At 42.9% G+C, this 27285-nt stretch overlaps 1 protein-coding gene across 1 annotated transcript in view; it reads right to left on the minus strand.

The window, feature by feature from the left end:
* Nucleotides 1-11857: 11857 nt before the first annotated feature.
* Nucleotides 11858-27285, minus strand: part of agtpbp1 (ATP/GTP binding carboxypeptidase 1) — a 36615-nt gene continuing 21187 nt past the window's right edge. The window contains exons 19-26 of the mRNA XM_080765735.1: nt 25810-25954; nt 25326-25476; nt 24309-24489; nt 23757-23886; nt 23497-23628; nt 21620-21796; nt 20055-20215; nt 11858-14576 (exon numbers count right to left, since the gene is read on the minus strand). Coding sequence (XP_080621861.1) covers nt 14393-14576; nt 20055-20215; nt 21620-21796; nt 23497-23628; nt 23757-23886; nt 24309-24489; nt 25326-25476; nt 25810-25954 — 1261 coding nt within the window. The 3' untranslated portion in view covers nt 11858-14392. The remainder of the gene's footprint in view (nt 14577-20054; nt 20216-21619; nt 21797-23496; nt 23629-23756; nt 23887-24308; nt 24490-25325; nt 25477-25809; nt 25955-27285) is intronic.

Here is a 27285-nt window from a genome sequence, read left to right on the forward strand (position 1 = left end):
GAATAGTACACCAGCTTAAATCACAGACTCAGTATACATGACAAAGCATACAACACAAGCAGCAGCAGCAAGAAGCAAAAAACAAAGTTCCTAGTCCTACCTTGAGCCGTCTTTTACTTGACTTCATCAGTTGTGGAAGCTAGCTTATGATGAGCCCTCCAGTGGCGTCTCCAGTCATCTCCATCCTCCATACATCTGGCTAGCTGGCAAGTACTTTCCTCCCAGTATCAATGGCACCGACCAGCCCATTGTCCTGGCTGCCATCTTCTCACTCAGCCTTGGATGTTTAGTATACTGCACATAGCATTTTGGGGTAGTGCAGTGATCAGGGATTTAGGCCAGGATCTACCGCTCTAGGGTCCAGCATTGACAGCATGTCACAGGAGAATGGACTCAGGATGAATGGACTCAGGAGAATGGACTCAGGGTTGAGAATAAGCTGAGCTTGGGGTTCTGGGATCATTACCCTGGCTCGTGTACCTGTGGAGAAGGTTGAGAGAGACACCATAAGCCTACTGTACTGTATCCTGTCACAACTCACTAGCAACAGCAGACAAACATACACAGTCTGTCTGTATACTGTACGTACTGTATACTGCATCCTTCCGGTTACAACATACGCAGCCTGTTTTTTTTGGGGGGGGGGGGGGGGGTTGTCAGGTGAAACGAAAACCTGACTAATGAAAGCTCATGAAATGTAGACGACCTAGTCATCATAGTAGCGACCTCATTGCAGCTAGACTAGGTCAGAGCCATCTAATAGAAGGGTTACGATATTGAGGGGGCAGAAACCGAGCATTTAGCGCTATTCATGCAGCCTGAACTGAGACAAGCTGGAGTTGGAAATACATTGTTTTCAACAAGGGCGGCGCAAATAAGAGCTATTTTAAGCATGCATGCAACATGACAACTGTTTTAAAGTAGGCCTATTGTACACTAGAGTAACAACTAATGTCTGTTTAACGTTTATGTTGTACTATTACTACAAAACAATCTAAAATAAAGGGATTTAAGATCATTGCCTGAGTCCAATGCATTTCTGCCTACTTCTGGTCCAGGACTTGTCCCAGTTGGTTGTCCGCATTCTCAATAGAAGTCTATGTAGGAGAGCCACCATTGGACTGGCCCTATAGCCCCACAAGCAGAACCCAAATGCTTTATGGAGGGTTCCGAGAGGGGCTAGACTGGCCCCATGAAGTGAACTCTGTCTATATCTAAAAGGCTCTGGACTATAGGGTAGCCTTAGCCCCGCAAGCAGAACCCGAATGTAGTAAAGTTTCTGATACTTTGTTTACTTTACCCATTGGGTCCTGCTTCACGCTGGGCTGTCGCCAGTTACGCACAAACAAATACAATGTAAACACGCCATGAGACGGACTTCTGCGCGCTTTTACCATGTTTATTCATGTATTGACATACGAATGTGCGAACTATAAGTACCTTACATACCATACCGACACATCTCCTGTGTCGCGGAAGCCGTTAAGTATTTTTAATCCATGATTGATTAAAAATGTCGCTTCTTCCTACCTTGTTTATTGACACCTCATTGTACCGCCTATCTGGCTAGCTAGTGGTGCTACAGCTATGACGGAGCAGATCAGAGGCAGGGACATAGCCCGCAAAGCCAACCGCACATCGAGAGGCGGTACAATAAACGGTAAATAAACAAGAAGAAATCAAAGCGACATTTTTAATCAAACATGGATTAAAAATACTTAACGGCTTCCGCGACACAGGAGATTTTATCAGAGGTATGTAAGGTACTTATAGTTCGCACATCCGTAAACAAACACAATAAAAAGCGCCGCAATAGCGCGCCGATAGAAGAAAGGTTGAGTTTGTGTATATCCGCGTCCCGACAATCGCATTGGAAAATCTTAGCATGACCAGGGACCCTACCTAAAGCGAAAATAAAATTTCATAAAAGCTTTATGTAGGGTTCCGAGAGGGGCTAGGGTAGCCTATGCCTTGAAATAAATTGGAGATATAAATCTAGATACAGTGCAATTCAGATTGTAACAAGTTAAATTACGGTACTTTAAAGTAGTTAAGAATTAAGTTTCATACAAGGTTTTGGTGCTGTGACACACCCCAAACAAAACAGTGTTTATATATTTATTCTCTAAATGTATACCGGTGCAGTGTGCACACAGCAGTTTGTTCATTTCAGCTACCTTCCTCATGCCCACACGCACGCAGGCGCACGTTAATGCTTACTGTTGTGATATACAACAGTTGTGTACTGAGAATTGGTACTGGTACGATAGCAATGTATATATGTATGGTGTACTGCCTGCCTGAATTATAACATACTGTGGAGCTGTGTTAGAGCACGCTGAAGGCCGTGCTGCAGGCAGTGAATTGTGATGTCTAGGCGGTGACGTCATTAGGACATGAAGTATCAAAGCTATATGTTGCTGTAAGTGTAATAAACCTGGTGAACGTTTTAATGTGACCATGTCTCCGTGTCATGTTAATCTCTTCTCCCGGGCCGGCCTGTCTGTCTGTCCGCCGCCGAACCATGGAAATACCAACCGGGTCGTCACACACCAGAACCAGAAGGGTCCAATACGTAGAATATATATAAATCATTACACTTACTGCTTAGCATTTCAGCTCCCTCCCTATCACTCACATGCGCGCGCGCACACACACACACACACACACACACACACCCGACACACACACACACACACACACACACACGCACACGTTAATGCTTACTGCTTAGCAAGGAAGCTAACTTACCTTCAGGCTGCAGAATAAAACAAAACGACCAAGCAGTTCTCTTTCAAACTGTCGCACACTTGTGAATGAGGGGTATAAAGTAAAGTTACATTATATAAGTTGTTTATTTATTTCTCTCTTTTTGCTTACAAACAATAAACATAAGGAGCTCATGTCATGGATGTTTGTTTGTTTGCAAAATGCAACAGGTGTGTCGTGTGTGTGGGGGGAGGGGCGTGGCTAGCGGAGGAGCCTATTTGAAGCCTTAATTCACTTCTCTATTTGATGTGTACTTTATATATAGTTTTGGTGTCTTTATGTAGTTAATTTGGTAGTGTTCTTGATTGTTCGTTATGTATCTGCATCAGTATTTTCCTGTTTTTCAGTTTGGTTGCAAAGTGTAACTTACAAAAGGAAAACAATGCAACAAAAAGGAATAACATTGAAAATGGAAATTAAGCCCACAGACCTATAGTAGATAGGACATGTGGGATCTTTATTTGATGTACCGATGAATTTGAGTATAGACATACATGTATGTTTTTTTTAACTTGGTTTTAAAATGTTTTTAATTAGTGCACTAAAACTTCTGAACAGACTATATTCACATCAATATGTCTGGGTCCCCACCTCACTCAGGGTTGACGTGTCACACCTGTAGTAATGGGAGGGGCACCAAAATGTGGTGTTTTTGATTGGGTAATGGGGACACTCCCTTATTATACAGAAACTATAGAAAAATACGCACATCACTTCAAGGAGGTGCTGGGTTCAAAAAGTAACATATGAAAAGAGAAGGGAACCCGCACACTCGTATTATAAATGTACAAACTTGTGTGTATGTTCACATGACCTGATGAAGATCAAATAGATCGAAACGTTGTCAGTATTTAAATAAAGAACGTCTTGCTATTACCTGTGGTGTGCGGGCTCCATCCAATCTACTGAAGCCTTAATTCACTCTGCATTTAAGCCACGGTCCACCGGCCCCATTATGACATTTAGCCTCTCAGACCCAAAACTAATGTACAGGCAAACGTTGATCATTAACAATTCTTCTACATTCTCTAATTGTGTAGACTTCTTGAAAATTAAGTAATGCAGATATTTAACAATAATGTAACTCTTGAAAGCAAAATGAAACTACTGAACACTTAATCGAGCAACTTAAAAATTGTCTGGGGTGTTCATAAAAGTGAGTAGATGATAAAATGGCCAAAGGTTATTTTGAAAGTGAAATACCTTCATGCTCACTGACTGTACCTCCTGAACTATTCCGGATTCCGCAAGGATTACATTTGGAACATTTTTAAGTACTTTTTATACATTCCCAGCCTAAACTGTGGAGAGCGCAGTCCCTTTGAGCAAGGAATACGCCCCCTCATCCATCTCTCCACTCTGCATCAATAGCAGCCCTCCTGTCAATAGCAGCGGCCCAATACTGGCTGCCTGTCTCAATCCTTAAATTACCTCCTAAATCTTGTAGGAGGGCCAGACAGACGCTTCCCTTTGCTGATGGGATTGGAAGCCACCTATTACCTTGACATGTGGCTAAGCAATCACTCAGTTCCACTCAGAGGTCATGCTAAAGTTCACATAGTTAAGACTTAAGCGGATAAGAGATGTTTAGATAGACAGGCAGAAGGTGATTTGGGAATGATGAGAGGGCATGACAAATCATTAATACAAAGCATGACATGAATCTCTCTCTTCTTAGGCAAACGTGTGGTGAAACTATATATTTTACAGCAGTGATTCTCAATCTTTTTAATTTCACGGACCCCTAGTTTGATATGCAGTAGGCCACATGCAGGCCCCCATTTGATATGATTTCGTTTTTATTATTAATATCTGGGATCCCACATAAAACACTTCTTCAAAATCTTCAGTGTTAATTTAATTAATTTGTATACACATTTACAGACCCTATGGTCCCTTTGGTAATGGTCCCTATCAATCATTTAGCCGGGGAACCCCTGGAACCCCTGGAACCCCTCAAGGAACCCTGGGGTTCCCCGGACCCCACATTGGGTACCACTACTTTACAGCACTAACTGTACGTCCCATTAAATCTAAACAAATGAAACACCGTAAATAGAAACGTTAAGGTATGTCAATTAATGTACTAAAATGTATTACCATGCGTGTTGCAATTCCAGTAGCTGTCCTGCACCACTCCTCAACCTCGTGTAAACCTTCTTTCTGCCACTCTGTTTAGCAGTCTATGTTTCAAAACTTCTCTTTTGATTGATTGGTTGGGTCAAGACCTTGAAGCCATGTGTCTGTCACATGTCACACATCTATACTTCCAACAGTCCACTGCTGTCCTTCACCGGTCCTCCCACTCCTTTCACTCAACATTTGTCAGTCAGTGATGTCTCCTTCAACAATCTGGTCTGTCACTGTCCCTTATACTGATGCGCTGTAAAGAGACATGAGAGGAACGAGGGGGTAGGGGGATGAAGTGACAAAGTTTGTCAAAATTCCAATAATACAAAATAGAAAAGCACGTTTTGTGTCAACATGAAGCATAATTCTAGGTCAATGCAAAATCTTACAATGTGAGAAAGACAAACAGAGAGACACTGATGGTCAGAGAGAACGACCCTGTCCTAATTTCTATAGCAGACATGCTTTAACTTGCATGTTTACTGTACTCCTGAGACTGTGTGTGTGTGTGTGTGTGTGTGTGTGTGTGTCTGTGTGTGTGTGTGTGTGTGTGTGTGTGTGTGTGTGTGTGTGTGTGTGTGTGTGTGTGTGTGTGTGCGTGCGTGCATGTATACATCATTGCATCTCTCACTGCTACTTTAACTCTCTCTTTCAGTCTCTCAATATATAGAGTGCTGGTAGCATTCTGTCTCTACACTGGCGTCTTGCACTTTAACATATTGTAGTGTGTGTGTGTGTGTGTGTGTGTGTGTGTGTGTGTGTGTGTGTGTGTGTGTGTGTGTGTGTGTGTGTGTGTGTGTGCGTGTGTGTGTCATCTAGCAGCCTTGTCTTAACCTGAAGCTACATGGCTCCTAACTCGCTGGCGTCCAACTCAGCCACTGACGACGTCCTTGAGTCTACTTGGTCTGGGCTCTGACCGGACGCTGACAGAGTACTAGTGTTACACACACCCCCCCCCCCCCCCCCCCCCCCATATAGACTGCGAACCATTGGACTAGGGCAGAGGTTCCCATATAGACTGAGAACCATTGGACTAGGGCAGAGGATCCCAACCACTGGTATTTCTACCACTGGTGGTATACTTGAGCCCCCCTCTGGTGGTACGCAGAGGAGTCGCCCAAAAAAGGAGAAGAAAAGACAAAATGAAATATTAATATTACTACAAGTAGTTCTTCTGACCAAGCAGTTGGTTGAAATAGGCTATCCAGCCGTGCTGAAATGAGAATGACAGCACCTATAGCCATTAATAGAAGTTTTGAGGACAGATGAATCACATTAGAAATATCATCAGTTGTGCTGATTAGTGATTGATTAGACATAGTTTTGTCAGAGCATGCAGCATTATTGGCTTAGGAATGGAACAAAAAGGGCAGGTACGGTATATGCTCCTGTATTTTAACATTAGTTATTATGGTGGTACTTGGAGAGCCATATATTTTCTGGGGTGGTACTTCAGCATGAAAAGGTTGGGAACCAATGGACTAAGGGGAAGGAATCCTCTGCAGTGCCTGTTTTGTGCAACATTAATAAAGTTTCAAAAAAGTAAACATAAGGGTTCTTATTAATTGCTGCCGCTCTGACTCAGCAACACGTTGCAACGCAATGTAGGCTACATTATGAAGTCTGAGTAGAAATCTGTTCAGCACTGCAGCAATCTGGGAACCCATTGGCTAAACAAAGGAAAAACAGCGCCCCTCTCGAGAGACTAGCACTACAGTGATAGACAAGCAGATAGCAGCTACTTGATGGTAGAGCCTTATTGAATGTGTGCATCAGCATGTCTCCATCCATCTCCAGAGAACTGACTGCAGGGGAAATAAACTTACTTCCTGTTTCCTGTTTTGTTGGCCAATGATAACCTGATACACTCTGGAGACTGTGTGTGTGTGTGTGTGTGTGTGTGTGTGTGTGTGTGTGTGTGTGTGTGTGTGTGTGTGTGTGTGTGTGTGTGTGTGTGTGTGTGTGTGTGTGTGGGCCTCAGGTCATGTGTTTAAAGAGAGATAGAGAGACACAGAGATAGAGAAAGAGAAATGAGTTTTAACAAGGCCAGTCACACAGAGAAAGACACTCAAATGTTTTTAGAACATAAAAGTTCTTCAAGTGGATTCCTGGAAGTCATCTCCAGCTTCTTTGCTTCGCTGGCGAGAGTCAATTATAAAGACATTATTTCTGGACAGAATGCTTTGGGTCGATGTGATGTCTCATTATTTTGTCCCTGGGTTTGGTTGGGTTGTGATCCTCACATCTCTCTGTCTCCCACAGCTGAGGACACAGCGCCATTCTCTATTATTCAACTCTTTTAATTGGTCTCAAGAACTCTGCCTCATTTGCATATGCACGCAAGAGGCCGTCTCATTGGTGGAGAGCTGGGAATGGGGCAGAGAGAGAGAGTGGGGCAAAGAGAGATTGTCTTATGAAGAAAGGCTAATGTTAAAGGCAAGAATGACTGAGAAAATGAGAGAATAAAAGGCGGGATGTAAGTGCTTCTAGAAAAATCACTCTCTGTGGTAACCATAGCAACGAGAGGTGCGAGTTGGATCTGCTCTCTACATAACCAATTATGCCGTGTGTGTGTGTGTGTGTGTGTGTGTGTGTGTGTGTGTGTGTGTGTGTGTGCGTGCGTGCGTGCGTGCGTGCGTGCGTGCGTGCGTGCGTGTGTGCGTGCGTGCGTGTGTGTGTGTGTGTGTGTGTATATATGCTCACATACTGTATAGGCCTATTCATAGACTAAAGAGGAATTGGGGACATGTGATCCTCCATGTGGTAATTGTTTTCCTTGGATGTGGTAACATGTGTGTGGCTGTGAGTGTACAACTGTACAGTATATCACAAACTGCTGTTGTACAAACAACAGTCCCCTTAATCACTGTAGGCTACAGTCCATGCATTGTGTATCGAAGCATAAATGGACCGTGTTGTCATTATTGTTTTTAGACTGTTTAAAGAGAGCATTATATGCAGATGTGTGGGCAATTCGTTGGAGGGATATTAAGTGGTTCCAGTAATATTTGATATTGCCAATTTGCCATGCAACCTGCGCCCATGTGTCTCAGTCTCAAATGTTTCACTTCATGAATTTGGTTTCTTATGAAGATTGCCTAGCCAAGCATCTCTCTCTCTCTCTCTCTCATTGATCATTCAGTACACAAAGGTCAATACTGCTGTTTAGAGTCTCACATAAAATAAATTAGGTAAAAGGTAAAGCTTTTAATATGAAATGCTTTGGTAAGCTGCTCTTTTCAGGCCCATAGTAATTCATTTTCAATGAGAGGTGAGCAAGCAGGTGCATGCAGTCTGTGGTGAGCCCACAGATGTTCGTCGGATACAGAATCAAAGGCTTTGGCAAAATCAATGAACGCTGTTCCTACAGGTCTACTCTTCGCCTCATGACACATTTTCATGAGGCTGTATTTTCTGTATAAATACCCAGTATAAATCCCTGCTGTATGGGATTAATCAGCCTTTTAAATTCTCGCATGGAGAATCTTGGAGAGGAGCCTCATAACCGTTAATACGATTATAATCGGTCTCCAATTATTAACGTCTGACAACAACCAATGTTGCCATGTCTGATTATTATAAGTGACCTTGGGCTTGTTTTTCTGTGAAGTTGCTTGTAAATATTGGTCGTTGCGGGTTGCATTTTTCTTTTGGCTTGTTTCTAAAGTGTAGTTGCTTATTTGGGATTGCAACCAATTTTTTGTCTTGTCATGTCATGGACCCCCCAAATTATTGTATTAGTCCCTATCTCCCATCTGCAAATGTTTTGTGCCAGGGAGAGCCCAGTACCAGATTTGTTTATCTTCCAAATATTTTTTATTTCAAGATTGTTTTGATAATAGCAGATCTATTTTCAAATAGCGTATGTATACAGTTTTATGGCCTATAGTCGATTCTTTTGCGCTTATTTTCCAAGACCTGGTTGGACACACACACACACACACACACACACACACACACACACACACACACACACACACACACACACACACACACACACACAGTGCTGCTGTGACATGTAGCCTATACACACAGCTCTTTGTCAGGCCCTTCTTTGTGGCCTTGTACCTTTTCAGGGGAGCCTTTCTCTCTCTCAGTGGGACCACCAGTGAGTTGGACAAGTAGCCAAGTGGGACTCTGGCATAATTTGCCACACTATTAAAGTCGCCCACAGAGCTCAGAGCGCACTTAGACTACATAAATAGGAGACTTTAGGCAGTGTGAGACTGGAGGCCGGGCATGTATGGTGCCTGCATGACTGTGAATGAGTGAGTGAGTGAGCAAGAGAGGGAGGAGAGAGATTCTAATTAGGGGTCCCTGACTCCCTAATCAACTTGGGCACCCCACAGAAATGACTGAATACCCTTCATCCACGCCAACGCATGCGCACACGCGCACACACACACACACACACACACACACACACACACACACACACACACACACACACACACACACACACACACACACACACACACACACACACACACACACACACACACACACACACACACACACATACACACACACACACACACACACACGCACACTCTGCCAGAGCAGTAATTGGTGGGTGGCGGTGGTGGGATGGTGGTGGTCTTTTGTACGCTGTCCTTCAGCTTGCTTTGATTGACAGGACAGGACAGGAAGTGAGGGCATATGGGGCTTAGAGAGAAACTAAAAGAGTTTTTTCTGTTTACATGCTGCCTCGCTCCGATTAGCATTCTCCTCCAGCTCTCCTCTCTGCCTCTCCGTTCAGCCTGCATTCTCTCTCCTCCTTTAGTTCATTCTCCTCCAGCTCTCCTCTCTGCCTCTCCGTTCAGCCTGCATTCTCTCTCCTCCTTTAGATCATTCTCCTCCAGCTCTCCTCTCTGCCTCTCCGTTCAGCCTGCATTCTTTCTCCTCCTTTAGATCATTCTCCTCCAGCTCTCCTCTCTGCCTCTCCGTTCAGCCTGCATTCTTTCTCCTCCTTTAGTTCATTCTCCTCCAGCTCTCCTCTCTGCCTCTCCGTTCAGCCTGCATTCTCTCTCCTCCTTTAGTTCATTCTCCTCCAGCTCTCCTCTCTGCCTCTCCGTTCAGCCTGCATTCTCTCTCCTCCTTTAGTTCATTCTCCTCCAGCTCTCCTCTCTGCCTCTCCGTTCAGCCTGCATTCTCTCTCCTCCTTTAGTTTCCTCGCTTTCATCAACAGCTGCAACTGTCCATTATTTTCTTAATGACTGTTCCAGCGAGCATAAAAAAATAGAGGCAGATATTAATCACGTATTTTATGAAGAAAATTGATTATTTTGTATAAACTGATTCAATCGATTAGTTTGATTAACTATTCCTCTGCCGTCAATTTGGACCTTTTTCTTTTACCCATTCACTTTTAGTTTCTTGCACTCGTGCCCTCGTTAACCAGCCTCACCTCCTTTCCTTCTTCCTCGGCTACAAACGGTTACGCAGTAAAATCGTTCATCGCAGGATTGCCATGTATGCTTATTATAAGCGACTTAGGGCTTAGTCACTTGTAAATATTGGTGGTTGCGGGTTGCGGTTTTTTGGGCTTGTTTTTAAAGCTTATTTAGGCTTGTTTCCTATGTTTAAACCATTGGTTCTCAAACATTTATTTTTCATGTTAAGGACACCCAGATAAAAATATTGAATTGTCCGTGGATCCCCATCTGAATATGTTGTACCAGGGACCCTCATACAAGATTTGTGTTGTGAAAATGTTTCCAAAATATTCCACTTTTCCCCCCAGCCAATGCATTAATTAGTTTAATCTAAAGTGCTCGTGTGGTCTGTAGTTGCTTCTTTTGGGCTTATTTTGAGTTGCTTACTTCTCTGGCAGAACAACACTGGTTCATGTGACTCTGAATCTGAGAATATAATAATGGAGCCAGGCATTTTCACACACTCATGATGCACATTGTACGTTTCATAACATTTCAGAATGTGACAGTGCTAGGCTATAGACAAAAATACATGTAAATGACAAGACAAATTATTTAGTTCAGTGTGGTGTACTATGAATCATATAGCATATTCATAACTACTTGGTTAGTCATAAAATATACAGGAAATAAGCCCCACTGGCTCTACAGTTTTCCGTTCCCAATAATTCCATGTTTTATCCCCAGGGGTTCCTATGCTTTTGAGGACTTTAGCAGCCAGTGCTTTATAGAAACTCGCCATTAAACTCGGGAAGCCACAGCATTAGCTGAGCTACGGCTAAGTCGTCCCTGGACTAGATTAAATATTGTTTTAGTTTTGGTAGAACAGCAGAGGCTAAGGGACCGTTGCCATTTCTTGATGGGGTGTGAGACAAAAAAAATACAATCATTTCGCAATCCCTGAGATAAAACAGAGCTACTACAGTATGCAGTGAGTTCAAAGGGGTTCATTGAGGACAGAGCAAAAATCGTGTCTGATTTCTTAAGCACCTCCGCTCTCAATTAAAACCGAGCTGGATTTACAGATGAGGAATATTTCATTTAGTTTTCACCCTTGGAGTTGGACGCATCTGTAACGTGACAGTTGTCTCAAGAGGAAACATTCCCTTCAAACTTCCTCTTTCAACAAAGGAGGCAACACAATTATTGTGTAAATCCATCCTATGGTCTATGACTGCAATATTGGATGTTCAATATTATTACTCGTGTTCTGGCTCCATCTTCCAACAAAACAGTCATTTGGCATATGTCAGTGGATGAAAACAGATCGGAACTTCCTCCAACCATGTTTGCCATGAACGTTTGTCAAACAGGGTAAGTGGTCAAAGCACTAAAAACAGTAAAGTAGAAGACTTAAGCAACATACCTGAATAGATAACTACAGTCGCATATATCTAAATAACATACATACAGTATCATCAATGTAAATAAAATACATATACAGTACATATATCCAAATAGCATTCTTGCATCTATATCCAAATAAATGGGCAGCGAAGAAAGAATAAAGGAAGACAGCTAGGTTTTAGTTTTTCAAGTAGCCATTTTATTCCCTAAGTTTTAACATTAAGCTTCAAAGTATGTCACAATTAACTTAAATGGTTTTGCGATTTTAGCTTGCCTCCCCTCAAACAAAACAAAAAAGTTAATTAAAAAAAGAAAAATCACAGTTTTAGCTGCCTAGCATAATGGCGGATATAAAACAGGTGCACGGTTCTATCACAACATACTGTAACAGTCTCTCATATCGTCACTGTCAGATGGAAACCTTTTACAGGTATGTCCAAAGCTTTAACTTTTTTAGGAAATGGGGGAAAAAAGTATTGTTAATACTTTTCATTGGTTCATCAATATTAAGTAGGAAGTAGGGCATTTCTTTATTAAAAAAAATAAATAAGTTGAAATATGGAGATACAAGGTTTCTGCCTGACAGCAACACTTATCAGACATACAAAGAAGATTAACCACATGAACCCTAGTGTCCATATTCTGGGGCAAACAGCAAAAAAAAAAAAAGCAGATCTACTGTACAAGCTCAAAATGTGTCACAAGTCAATGTGTTGCGTTGTGAGTTTACAGATGTACTATTTTTGGAGAAGATATTTGGTGTAGGGTTTAAGTGGTTAAGAGACACATTTTACGCGCGCGCACGCACACACACACACACACACACACACACACACACACACACACACACACACACTCTAGAAAATAAAAAAAACTTATAACAGCCATGCGAAAATTGTAAAAATATGGTCATTTATTTTACTAACCATATTAACTATTAAAGAAACAATTAATAAAAATTCAAATATCAATTCAGCTACATTTGACCCTCAATAAAGCACCGTTCTTTCAATCATATTGTACTATTGACTCTTATACATTGTGTCTCACGTGCAAATCCACAAAGCCTACACACAGACTGGACAAGAAAAAAGTTCCAGATTTAACGTATAAACCTCAGCTTTGGGCTGAGCCCTCAGCACTTTGGAACCTTGTGAGGTGATGTAAGGTGAAGCTTTTGCAAAAAGTTACTTATTCACTTCAAGTGATGTATTTTATTTATTATTTTTTTATCTCCATTGTTCCGCTTCTTTGTTTTATAGTACAGCATTATTCACAGCGCAAAAGCTTTCTCTGCTTTTGCAGCTCATGCTATTTGTACATCACGGCTATAATTGCTTGGTCTTACTTTGCAAGAATTGTCTATCGTTCGGAAAAAGTGACCAGTGTGTGAAAATATCGTACATTCAACCCTCACCACCAAGGTTACTAATGTCAATTTCAGCAGACACGGTTCAAGACACTCAACAACAACAAAAACTTTCTCTGTGCGAGCTTGTGTTGAGTGAGTGTGAGTACACTACTTACTGTACTGTATGTGCACTTCATGTGTTGTACCATATGACATTTTGTCTCGTTAAAGACGTGAACATTCTATTGTAGTTAAATATGTCTCACTGTTAGATTAGCAAGGCAAATATGCCATGGACTACTACAGGATCCATGGTGTACCAGGGTCAGGGGGGGTGGGGGTGGACGAAGGGGTACAGGAGGTGTAACATCTAGGGGCCTGGTCTAATTCGGAAAGCTGGGACCACGCTAACAAATGTAGCTAAAATAACTCCCCTTCCCTCTTTAAAATGACCTTACTACAACACCTGTACCTAGCTCTAAATAAACCTAGGTGTGCATAATTGAGCCTCTTCAGCACCTTCTGTGGATATATTTGTGGACAGCATGACATACAGACAGACAAGCAAACAGACTTGCTTTGCGGCTCAACATATAAAGATTTTCTGGATTATAATCTCTGCCAAGGTTGTCGGTTCATCCCAGGAATCCAACCTCGACACACCATTGCCTTGACATGTACTGTAACAGACAGGGAGGGAGAGAAGGAAAAGAGAAAGAACTAAAGAGGAATGAAAGTAAAGGAAAGAAGGAAGGAAGGAAGAAAGGAAGGAAGGAAGGAAGGAAGGAAGATTAAAAACCATCAAATGGATGGAATGAAATGACAAGACAACTAGAGCAGTGTGCTAAAAAGGTAAAATAAATAAGGTTGGTGTTCTAGTTCCCGGCAATCAACATTGCTTTTCTTTTGTAAAGACTATTAGAACAAATAAGCAGAGGCTGAAAGTGAGGAAACTTCAAAGAGAACCCAAGTTTGGATACACCGGCCCATGCACCTGAAATGTAAGGTAGTTTGATGAATAAAATAATTGGTGCTGTAGCTAGTCCAGTCTAGAAGGTCAGCAAGAGGTTCAAGTAAAGGATGAACAACTGGAGGCATTGGTAAGTGAAGTGTGTCTCAGAGACTATACAGTGAATGGTGAACAGCTAACTAGTGCTTAGTATAGCTACACTACTGATAGGCCTGTAGAGCTAGCGACTAGTAGCAAAGAGCAGGCTGGGGAATCTAACCATTTTATCCACCGGCCATTAAGACAGCTTGGCTCCAAGATTCACCAACGTCATCTTAAAAAACACAGTAGTTTTATTCCATATGACTTGTGTCCGTTTCCCACCTTGCTCCAGGGGTAAAGGTGTGCATGTCAGTCCCTGTGGTTGGTCTCGGAGTCGGACAGATGGCCACGGTGCACGGGGGTGTCCTGGAGGTCGTTGCTGGGGTCCATTTCGGGGTCGCCCTCGTCGTCATTGCTCTCTGCGCTGTAGTCCACCTCCTCCAGGAAGGACGGCTCATCCTCATCCATCACGTAGGTGGTGGGGCTGCTGCTGCTACAGTACAGACAACAGACTACAGTATGATACATGACATCACGTAGGTGGTGGGGCTGCTGCTGCTACGTGACGACAACAGACTACTATATGATACATGACATCACGTAGGTGGTGGGGCTGCTGCTGCTATGTGACGACAACAGACTACAGTATGATCATAGACTGAGTATGATACATGACATCACGTAGGTGGTGGGGCTGCTGCTGCTACGTGACGACAACAGACTACAGTATGATACATGACATCACGTAGGTGGTGGGGCTGCTGCTGCTATGTGGCGACAACAGACTACTATATGATACATGACATCACGTAGGTGGTGGGGCTGCTGCTGCTATGTGACGACAACAGACTACAGTATGATACATGACATCACGTAGGTGGTGGGGCTGCTGCTGCTACGTCAGACTACAGTATGATATATGAGTTTACGGTGCAAACTGTAAACATTGCAGCTGTTGGATGGCCATATAAGTTAAGTTTTGAAGTATCGTGAATGGAGAATTAAGAGGGGTTGGACAATACATACAACGTGACAAGATAAAAAAATACAAATATTATAAAGTGCTAAAGTTCTCTAGGTACTTCTCTAGGTATCAAATCTATTTTCAATGAATGTTATCCTATTATGACATGCCCAGAATAGGGACGCCAGGGTTTGTGTCGTTAAATCATTGTGTAGGGAAAATGTTTTTAAAGTACCCGAAGCACACAGTTTTATACTTTTTACAGCTCAATGAGCTCATTAAGACATATTCCAAATAATCAATCATGTTGACTCTTGAAAAGAAATATGCATGGCGAATTTCAACAATCCACTGAAACACAAGACAATCACAGATGATGAAGGCCTTAAGATCTAACCCAATAACACTTTAATATTGCTAACAAATGAGGGCCGTGCGCTGTCACTGACACGCTTGGTTTCCTTCCCAGTGCGTCTTAATGGTTAAATGGTTACTGTGTTCTTTGAGGTTTTAGTGGCTTTAGTGGCTTTTTAATGGTGTTAATGGTCTGAAATGTGATCCCTGGGAGACAGTCGATCAGAGGGGCTCAGACGTTGACCTCCCAACCCTCCCCGCGCACGCACACACGCACGCACGCACGCACGCACACACACACACACACACACACACACACACACACACACACACACACACACACACACACACACACACACACACACACACACACACACACACACACACACACACACACACACACACACACACACACACACACACACACACACACACACACACACACACCTAAGTGGATTATCATGGAGTGGTGTGCACATGTGTGTGTGTTTAGAGAAATATTGTGATGGAGTACAGTAAGTGTGTACAGTAGAAGTGATGCAGCGCGCGCACGCACACACCCCCCCCACCCCCCACACACACACACACACACACACACACACACATAAGAGTGTCCAATAATGGCCTGTAATGGTTGCTTTGTTACTGCGCTCTGGGATCTCACCATTTGTTTCTCCCGGAACAGCATTGTCTGCATCTCTACATGCACACAACATACTGTACAAAACACACCATACTATGCTCACATGTAATCTTTTTTTTTTTTTTTTAACTACATTTTTATCCCACGATTTTGTAACCCAGTTTTCTTTTTCACCCAGTGCCAATTATCTAATGTAATCCTGGGCGCTACACCTCCTCTGCCAAACTGGGGGGGGGGCAGCGGACTGACCTCATGCCTGCTTCTATGCATGAGGAGTCCAAGCTGCTTCTTTTCACCTGACAGAGGGGAATTTCCCCGGGCCGGACGTAGCGAGTGGAAGGGACACGTTATTCCGACCAGTTCCTTTCCCCTCCATCAGGCGCCCCGGCTGGCCAGGGGGAGGTAGTTTTAGAGACCAGGATTACCGCATGTTTTTGTGAGGGTATCTACCCTAGGGGACACGGGGAGAACATGCAAACTCCAGATACAATTATGCATCCACACGGCACACACGCATATTATAAACAGACAACCAGGTAAAGTCTTGTGCGCGTGCAGCCACGCGTACACATCATCACCTCCACTCTAGTACGTACTCAGCTGCAGCAGCTGCCTCTGTATGTGGTCATGATAGCATTGTTATGATGACCTATTAAAGGATAAGTGGTACCGCATCAAACCCTGTGCATAAAAAACCCATAAACCTGGGATGAGAGAGCAGACGATCCCAGAGGACACGCATGCAAATAACACTCTCGCAGCACAATCACAAAACCCCAAAACACTTTGTGTGTCCCCCAATGAGTGGATGCATAAATGATAAATGAATAACTCAATATGAGAGGAGAGAGTAGGTTGGGAGAGCCAGAGACTTGAGTATTAAGTGGTTGAGTGTACTAAAGGCTTCCCACATCAACCACTGTCATGAAATCTTGCGTGGAGGGGAGATCACAGAGGATTTGAGACAGAAGTGTAGATAACCTATGTGGTTAGAGACCCGGGTTTGGCGTGGTTGCTTTGTGGTGTTGGACTGAAATGTATTTACATTTACAGGTATGTACACCACAAGCACATAAACTTATACTGGTCTGGAGACCTTGGCGAAACACATAAAATGGCCCGAGTAGACACAATATCGCTTGTATGCAAGCCAACAATGAATAAACACTTTTACAAGGATAATAGATTGTGACACCTAGGTCCCCTTTATTAGTGCTACACTTATATTCTATTGCCTATCACGCTGAGGAGAGCATTCTGCTGCTAACGTGTTTGTGTGTTGTGTTGTCTGCCTCCACCCCTCGACTGTCCTAAACACAGTATATAGGATGCAGGATACCTTGTTTCGAATAAGGTACAACATTAACTCAATATAGGCTATTAGCAAAAATACTGGTACATTCTGTTCCAGGGCTGCAGGAATTCCACAGACAAGGTTTAAGTAGTTAGCCAGTGTCAAGGTCAAACCAACCCATCAGGAATGCTCATTAAATCTCCCCTTGTTCACTTCCCCAAGATAAACAGACATCAGAATGAAATGGATGGCTCTAGCATCAACTTGACCTCTGTGTCCATACAAGGTCTACTGCCTGAACTCATAATTCAGGCCGGATCTCAAACTTGGCCATGATACGCCATGACATCCGGATAGTTGAGAGGATACGGACAACGGATAGTTCAGAGAGGATTGTGTGCACATCTTATGGTTGTATTTAGGCCAGGTGCTGGACATCAAGGTGAGAATCAAGGAGAGGATAAAAACATCCGGGCAATGTTTTATAGCTTCAAAGAACTTACTTTTATTACTGTTGCAACGTTTCAACCTTTTAGGTCTTCATCAGGCAATTCATTTTATTATTATTTTTCTTAAATTTTTGCTAACCCTAAACCTTTTCAGCCTGTTTTATCCTCTCAAGGACACCCATAATAGCCATAAGCTCTGAGCTTAAGACTGCAGAACCCTGCTGTAAAAATGGCTTAAAAAGAAAATCACACTCGTGTGAAGTCAGGTGCGCTCTTATCATCATACATCACATTCCGGCCAATCACTTTTGGTGTCCTCACTTTTCATCCTCATACGATATTCCGTGCTCAGCCAATGAAATCATCGCTATGGAGTACACACAAACACACACAGCTGGGCATAGGAGGGGCTAGCGCCCCTCAAAGAGAAAGTAAACAACAATAGTGGAAACTGGAAAGGTTGCAGGTTGGCCATTTTCATAATTTTGACAATAATGATATTTCCAAAATAGAGACGCCAGGTTGAAAGTGGTTAAACTGGAACAATATTTTATATATAGTATATAATTATTATTATTTATATTAATATTCTATTTATTCTTCCTTTCATTTTACTCTCCTTTTCAATGGCCCCTGGTGCCTCCCGGTGGCCCCCCACTTTGAAAACCACCGCCTGAGTTCTACATGATGGCAGATAGAAACGCTCATGTGACATTCTAGTAACGTTGTAGTATATCACAATGTATAATACAAATGTAAAAGAAGCATGTTCTGCTATGGACATCTTTTCCTACATTTGTGCATTCTCTGAGTTACAAATTGATAAATTAACACTGAGGATTTTACTGTGTAGAATACCATCCTCAATCCAAAAAATATTTGGCTGTTTGTTTGAGAAAGAGTTTTTAGAATTCTGTAGAATGGTTGAATAGATAAAGATTGATTGCTATACTACTGTATGATTTGGGACCACTGTCTCTGTGACTTAACTGTATGAAGACAATTTACTGGTTTGTCTGCCTGTAACAAATCAGTTACTGTACGTCTCCCGTCTCACCATTACCACGAAATGTGTAACTGTAGAAGGTTTATCAGAAACGTCTCCATATACTGGGTGCCTTCTTACTGAAATAATGACAATGCCTGCAATTAATCATCCCCATTTCCTGACTCATTTCACAGTTCCCACCATCTTCATCACATATCATCATCAATAGATGTTCTGAAGGAACTCATTGTCGTACATGCAGCTTCTCACATGTTGTTTGAAAAGTAGTGCCACATATCAGCAGCAGACGTCCAGATGTCTGGTGATAAGAAAATAGTCAATGGCTTTTTCTTTTAACCATATTATCATCCCTATTTTGAGGTGAACATTCACAGAAAATAAGCAATCTACAAGCTCACAAAGCGTTGCATCACATTCACTACATAGGGTTTAAGTGGTTAAAGATCAAATATTTTAGTGAACATAATGATACCCATGAGTCCCAAAAGGATATAGGATATATGAACACTGAATTTGCTATGCTGGAAACATTTGTTTTTAAATTTCAGTGCCCAGTGGTGAGAGCCAACGACACTTCTACTATTGAATTAGTTCTCTGCATCTAGTCCCACTGAGATCAATTTCTCTATCCGATAGCTGTGTGATAGCGGAGTTTATTTGTGTGGTGCAGGTGTCCTAGCTACCAACGCCAATGTGTAGACCATATTCTATGTGTACAGTACATGAAGGAATATTACAGGAAAGTATGCTGCATGGTGTGCTTTACCCTCATTATTGGCCCAACGGTAAAGCGTAATATCGCGATTGCAAACCTTACCAACTAAATAAATATGTAATCAAAATTAATTTATGTTGTGAGGCAATTTGCTAAAAAAACAAAAAAACATTTTGCCAGTGGTATCCACGTTTCTCTGAAAATATATGGGGCTTGACTGAAACTACACCCTGTTGAGTCAATCAACCAACTTGAGATAAATAGAGATCGTGGTTTTCCTGAACTGAATATATACCACACATAGCTGTGCTGTATTTCTTATCACACTGAGGAAGGTGTGTATGTGTGTGTGTGTGTGTGTGAGTGAGAGAGTGAGTGAGTGAGTGAGTGAGTGAGTGAGTGAGTGAGTGAGTGAGTGAGTGAGTGAGTGAGTGAGTGAGTGAGTGAGTGAGTGAGTGAGTGAGTGAGTGAGTGAGTGAGTGAGTGAGTGAGTGAGTGAGTGAGTGTGTGTGTGTGTGTGTGTGTGTGTGTGTGTGTATGTACCTGACTACTTTACAGCGCGACTCTATAAGGTCACTCTCCACATCCAGAAGGTGTTGGTGGCTGCGGATTCCCAGGGGAGAGGTCAACCTTTTTAGCCTGAGCAAGGCTACACAAAACTGGGCTCCCATCTCCTCTAGCTCCCTGGTGCCAATCTGGAGACCCTGGAGGTTAAATACAATTCATATATCACACACACATAAAGGCACATAAAGAGAATACAGTTATTTTGGCACACATTAATGGAGACAGTCACACATTGTCTAATATTAGGATAAAGTTATGATATACAGTAAATGCTGCTTGGACGGGTGCTCCAACAGACACAACTGACAGAGCTTGAAGGCCGAGTTAGGCCAGGAGGATGTTCTCTGTTGCTGTATTAGCGAACCCTACAGGTTGATTAGGGTGCCTGTTCAACAGCGAGAACTGGGTCGGATAGCATGTTCCTCTGCATGTGTTAAGGCCTCACTGTCAGGCGAAACATGTGTATCGCATTAGGAGACATGTACTCATGTGCACTCTCTCCCACATGACCAAGTGTATGGGTTAGAGAAGTGACAGGGACTACACGTGTGTGGAGATCAGTTTGAGAATTTGCATAACAACTACATTGGGAGAAAAGGGAAAGAAGATTGTAAAAAGAAAACATGCAGTTGAGTATATACGGTATATATTATTTAATCTGGTAAACTGATACTCTCAACAAGAAGATGTAAGGCTTTCTACAGATGCACTGGAGTGTGTGACGGGAGAAGGATTCTCATGTCCATCAAACATCCCAATTCCCAACACTGGGACACGACATGCTGTGCTATGTTTTTGATGTGGAAACATTATGGTAAAGCTCATTCCCAGCCAGGACACACGCACATGTACACACGCACACATCCCTTAGCCTCTCCATACTCAACTCTTCAATAACACATGGACTTCCTCTAACCTCGCAAACCTTTCACGTTTCCTTTCTCCTCAGAGTCGGGCTAAGAGGGAACATTCAAACTTGGCCTGGCTGAAGGGAAACAGCAAGGCCACTGGGCATTAGCTCCTGCACATCTGGATAAATAATCAAAAGCAAATCAATAGGGGGGATAATCTGCGCCAAACTGGCAACTCAAGACTGCCCCTGGGCTCGGCGGATGTTGACATTGGCCACCCCCAGTGGTAGCGAAGGCGGCTCAGTCAGTACTAGTAGTGAGGAATGTAAGTGAGGACAAAAGAGGGATGGAAAGGGATGGGAAATTAAGAATTTATAGCTATTATACACAAAAGAACAATGGAGAAATAAAGAAAGGATAGGTGGATGAGAGGAAGGAAGGAGAAAGAGAGGTAGGGGACAATAGCCAATAAGGGAAGAATAGAGAAAGAGTGAGAAGAGAGGGAGAAAAGAAGGGAAGGGATGATAGAGGGTATTTTGGTATAAGGAAAACCAGAGTAAAACAAAGAACGCTGGGTGAAGAAAGAGTGTGACGCCACCTGGTGGACACATACAGTACATCAGCATAGTCTCTCCGACAGCCATACACATAAAGTATACTGTATACACACACGCATGCACGCACACACACCTTGTATCTGCCCTGATCACAGCCACAAAGCGTGCTCTCCATGGTATAACTGCGCTGTACTCCGATCTCCCTCCATACAACCACACGGGCTGTGGACTCCTTGGAGCGCTCCACCACAAAACTACAGCTGGACATGCTGAAGGCTGGAGCTGTCTGGGACAGGATCTTAGGCAGGGTCTGAGAAAGAGACACAAATGTTCCATTTGTGCTGTATCTGTACTGTATCCTTGTGTGTAGTATGATGGCAAAAGTATTGGCATCAAACATACGGTCGCAACCAAAAGTAAAAGTACTCATTATGCAAAATGTCCCATTTCTCAAGTTTCCAAATGTATCAAATCCTTTAAGTAAAGTAAAAATATAGAAAATTGGGCTAAGTCGTATTATGTCATACGATGACTGACATCACAGGCTGGCCACATGATGAAGTCTGAGATCAACATTCACATTGTAGTCACACATTTAAAGCCATTTAGATATATATAATATAATAATTAATTAATATAAATAATGCAATCATGTTAAAAAATGTAATTATCTACATAATGTAATGATCTAATTAAGTACACAATCCCTTATGTTCTCTGTATGAAAGATGGCAAACCAGAGTACTGTATGTGACCAGAATGAGATAATTTATGAAGCAGAATAACATCTCCCAAAGGACCACCAATGAGACTGATCTCCCTGCTAACATCATTTCAGACAATTTCATACAATACAATACGTAATCAGGTAGTAACAACAACTCCCATCAATATTCACAGGCTTGGTCAACCTAATTTGAACTTCAAGTATGAGGAGGACAATCACTCTGTCTGATAATATTTCCATTGGCTGCAGTGATACAGTAGCATCTGTTCTGATGCAATACAATACGAGCAGAATTCAATAAGGCAGGTTTCATTAAGTTAAATGCCATTAATATTCATTGGTGTGTGAGCGCAGTGATCCCAAACAAAAGGGTAGATTGAGCGAGTGCTGGGAAGTGGATGTGTGTTCCGTCGCTGTCGAGAGGAAACCTTGTAGGCTATAGACGAATCCAGGAAGGGGTCTCATGGTCGTAGCTAACGTATTTCCTGTAGGCGGACTCGACGTAGCTGCGGGGTTTAAACCCTCACCATGCAGGCGCACCTCTTATACTATAGTGACTGATGTTAGTCTGCCTGCTTTTTACTAAAACACTAACATTACAAAGATGCCCAGAACATCGGGATGAACCTGTGTAGTTTATGGCTGCTCCAACAGTAGTGGCAACATTAAAATAAAAATAAAACGGAAAGTCAAAATATCCACCGTGGTGGCTGAGACCAGAGTCATTGAGTAATGGTTGAGACGAAGCAGTGAAAGGTCCTGAAAGATACATAACGTCAGTCTTACCCAATACCCAATCTTTCTGTTTCATGAACACAAGGCTGCTGTATTTTATACCTCATACTAAGCATTTCATAAGCATTTCATACTTTAAGTATAAAACCCACAGACATACTTAACCACTTTAAACCAGGTGTCTCTGTTTATTATAGTAGTATAAAAGTATAAAATAGATGATTCATATTATGAACAAAATCAGACCCGTCTGAAGTGAGTGGTGCTTTACTGTACAAGCTCTCCTCCCTGGCCTGTGTGTGTGTGTGTGTGTGTGTGTGTGTGTGTGTGTGTGTGTGTGTGTGTGTGTGTGTGTGTGTGTGTGTGTGTGTGTGTGTGTGTGTGTGTGTGTGTGTGTGTGTGTACAGTATGTGTGTCTCTATGTCTGTGTGTTAGGCTGTGCAACAGTGACACTTGGTGAACGAATGCTATAACGCTACTTCCGTGCTGGGACAGACCCAGAGACAGACCCAGCCAATATGGATGTTTGTGCACGTTGGGCCACTCACCCTGTATCCAAGGTCTTCTTGCAGGTCGCAGGATGTCGCACTGATATTGGACTGCCAGACAGTCTCCTTCACACTACAGCCATACATAAACACATTCTTCTTGCGCGAGTGGCCATGGTAGTCGCAGAATACCTACACACACACAAACACACACACACACACACACACACACACACACACACACACACAGTTATTATGTCACACTAAGGCACACAGGGCATAAAGTAGTGGCTTAAGTGGCTAAGGTAATGTATCAGTACCAGTGGCGCCCTCTGTATGTGTGCGAGGTACTGCAGCAGGCTCTTGGTGTGGTAGATGGTAGGGTGGATTTCTGGACTGGGGTTCTGCCACTGGCGATTCAAATCCTCTCCACTCAGAGAACAGCGGTGACTGGAGGGGGAGAAGAGAGAAACGTAGTTGAGGTTATACATGAGTGTACAGTGCCATGGCCAAGGGAGATACCGGTAGGCTATGATACATCTACGGTACTCTGCTACACTGTACACCAAGCTGCCTCACGATTACCAAAGCGGCTCAGGAACCGCTGGATTCCAAAGGGACCCTGGTCAAATAAGCATACTATACTGTAGGGTTTAAGAAGTTAAAATAATTGAAATGACCACTGAACCATTGGCAGAAGTGTCACTGGTTCAGTGCCAGAATTGTGGTGTTAGCCTGTGTCTGTGTGTGTGTGTGTGTGTGTGTGTGTGTGTGTGTGTGTGTGTGTGTGTGTGTGTGTGTGTGTGTGTGTGTGTGTGTGTACACACACACGCGTGTTTTAAAGTATTAAAGCCGTAATGCTTTCTGCTCACTTTCCATTGATGACTCCATCAGGGTTGAGCATGGGCACAATCTTAAAGATGTAAGCTTCTCTCAGACTGTGTGCCAACGGACTGGTGCCCATCAGGAACTCCAGTGTGCCTTTCATCACCCAGCTGGCGTTGGTTTCTCCTGGGTGAACTCTGGCAGACAGGAAGATCAACGGACGGTTTCCTGGCAGGGGAGAATATGGCGGCACAAATGTGCTTAGTTCAAGCAAGACAGAATAACCCTCAAACTACTGAATCAATCCTGTGTATCTAATAAGCATTAAGTGGCATGTCATGTTAATTTAAACTGACTTTAAATGAACTCTCTTCAAGAGTTAAATCAACTTCAGATATACACACATTTAGCGGATAAACGCAATCGCTGGTGTGAATTCTGCCAAGGAGGCAAAGATAAGGAATTACAAAGCTCTACAAAACACCTTGGGAAGTTCTCTCACACACACACACACACACACACACACACACACACACACACACACACACACACACACACACACACACACACACACACACACACACACACACACACACACACACACACACACACACACACACACACACACACACACACACACACACACACACACACACACACACACACACACACACACACACACACACACACACACACACACACACACACACACACACACACACACACACACACACACACACACACACACACACACACACACACACACACACACACACACACACACACACACACACACACACACACACACACACACACACACACACACACACACACACACACACACACACACACACACACACACACACACACACACACACACACACACACACACACACACACACACACACACACACACACACACACACACACACACACACACACACACACACACACACACACACACACACACACACACACACACACACACACACACACACACACACACACACACACACACACACACACACACACACACACACACACACACACACACACACACTTACTGAACTGACAGATGTGGTCGTTGGAGGTGGACTCAGGCATAGCAGTGATGGTGAGTAGGGGACAGTTATTGCCCCCAAGCGTCTCACAGAGGACATCTTGTCTCAGGTAGATCTGAGGTGTCCTCAATGCCTCCAGCTTGGACAAATGCATCTGGGAAGACAAAGTAGTAAGGACAGATAACCTATAGCAAATGAGTTGTCAATATTACCTGCATAATTGCACAATTCATGCAGTGCTAAAGTAGATAAAGTTGTTACTGTCTCAATGACAGTGTATAGTACTGTAGTTTTAAGCACATTGAGATGGTATAAGACCAGACTTCATGAGTGTTAGAAGAACAGTATCAGAATATAATATGGAACAGCTCCAGTACGATGACAATTTAGATTTTGCAGGGTGTTTAGGACGACTAGATAGACAGATAGAGACTGACAGACATATTTCTATACTATTATGAATAGTGGTATACAGTAGTTATACTACCTTTAGAGTAGAGTATGTATAAGGGTAGTGATAGGCAAAGTAGCAAACATCATCCTTATGGCTGAAGTTTGTGCTGAAGGTCATTGTAAAATACGATTTCCCTTTCTGACCTCCTGCTGCAATGGAGCTCCTTGAGAAATTGTTCCTAGGGAGAAGGAGAACAATTTACTAAGCACTTGAAACTTGTGCTCAGTAGAGCGCTAATCTCTGATGAGAGGAATACCTGGTCTTCCTCCATCTTTCAATGTTCTGGGGTTGTGTGCATGTATAGAAAAGCATGGGGCAGTGAGAGGAAGGGATAATATAAAGGACTCATTACATCATTACAGTGCAACCAGAGTAGACATGCTATATGGCGGGAATTATCCCTTCGCTATACCCCACCCTGAAAGCGATTGTCCAATGCCAAACCAAATAGTTATAGCATCCTTTGCTAAGGATGGCAAGCTTTCGTCACGTCATAGCTGTCAATGTTATTTTGCATGGCTGTGTTGTTGAACACATGAAAGTTACACGACTGAGTCTGACCCACTCAGGTGATGGCAATAATACTAATCACCACAGTCTTACTGTGCATTGCATGAAAACTCCTGTCAGATGGTTGTTAAAGTTGATTGAGTTGGATACTGTTTCTGCAAGTGCGTAACACGCACTTCTCCAATGACGGTACACATTTTGACTTTGAATCAAGTGTCAGGTTTTCACTGCGCCATATTTCCTGGCTGAGTCCTTCCCAAAGCAGTTAACAGTAGCCTTGTCACAAGATTCTAATCTTCACCAATAAGAACAAAAACACTTCACAAGAACAATTAATGTTGGTGTGACTAAGAGATTCACTGATATAATATTCACATGCAGAGATTAACAACTGCAATTTAACTTTGATGAGTTGGCATTTCAGTCTGGAGGCTTGGCTTGTGCTGGCAATTGAATGCCTGCATTTGACTGGTTCCAGTAAATCTCATGAGCCAGAGGGACAGGAAAGTTATAATAGCCTCGTAAAGTTGGCTGGACCGATTGTACCCATTTGGGTGGTTCCAGCTCCATGTATCCCATAACCTGGAGGGACGATCGCTCTATTATTATAATTCACAAAAACGACATGATTGTCGTTCATTTTTTAGGTCCCTAGCCCTGGTGTCAAGCAATATGACATTAATCTGCCTAGAGTTTGCAAGATTAGATCTGCTAGTTTTAGATTCTGCTATTGTGTAGCTCTCGCCTTTGGACCACAAGTTAATGGGTTCGATCCCGGGCACCGCCAACTCAGCGTATGAGTAGCACGTCGTGCGGGAAGTACTGGGAGCTGATGGTGGGTGTGGCGCTCCACCTCAGTAATCCATCTCCCAGGGGTCTAGCACATTGTAACAGGGATAGACTCCTGCGTGTTACCAGCTGATACCGACAATATGCCATTCCCGACCTGTTTGAACTGAGTGGTGCAACAGCGTCCCCTGTTGGTACCCAAAACATACA

Source organism: Protomyctophum bolini (assembly GCF_963924005.1).
Source record: "Protomyctophum bolini genome assembly, chromosome: 6".
Taxonomy (NCBI): Eukaryota; Metazoa; Chordata; class Actinopteri; order Myctophiformes; family Myctophidae; genus Protomyctophum; species Protomyctophum bolini.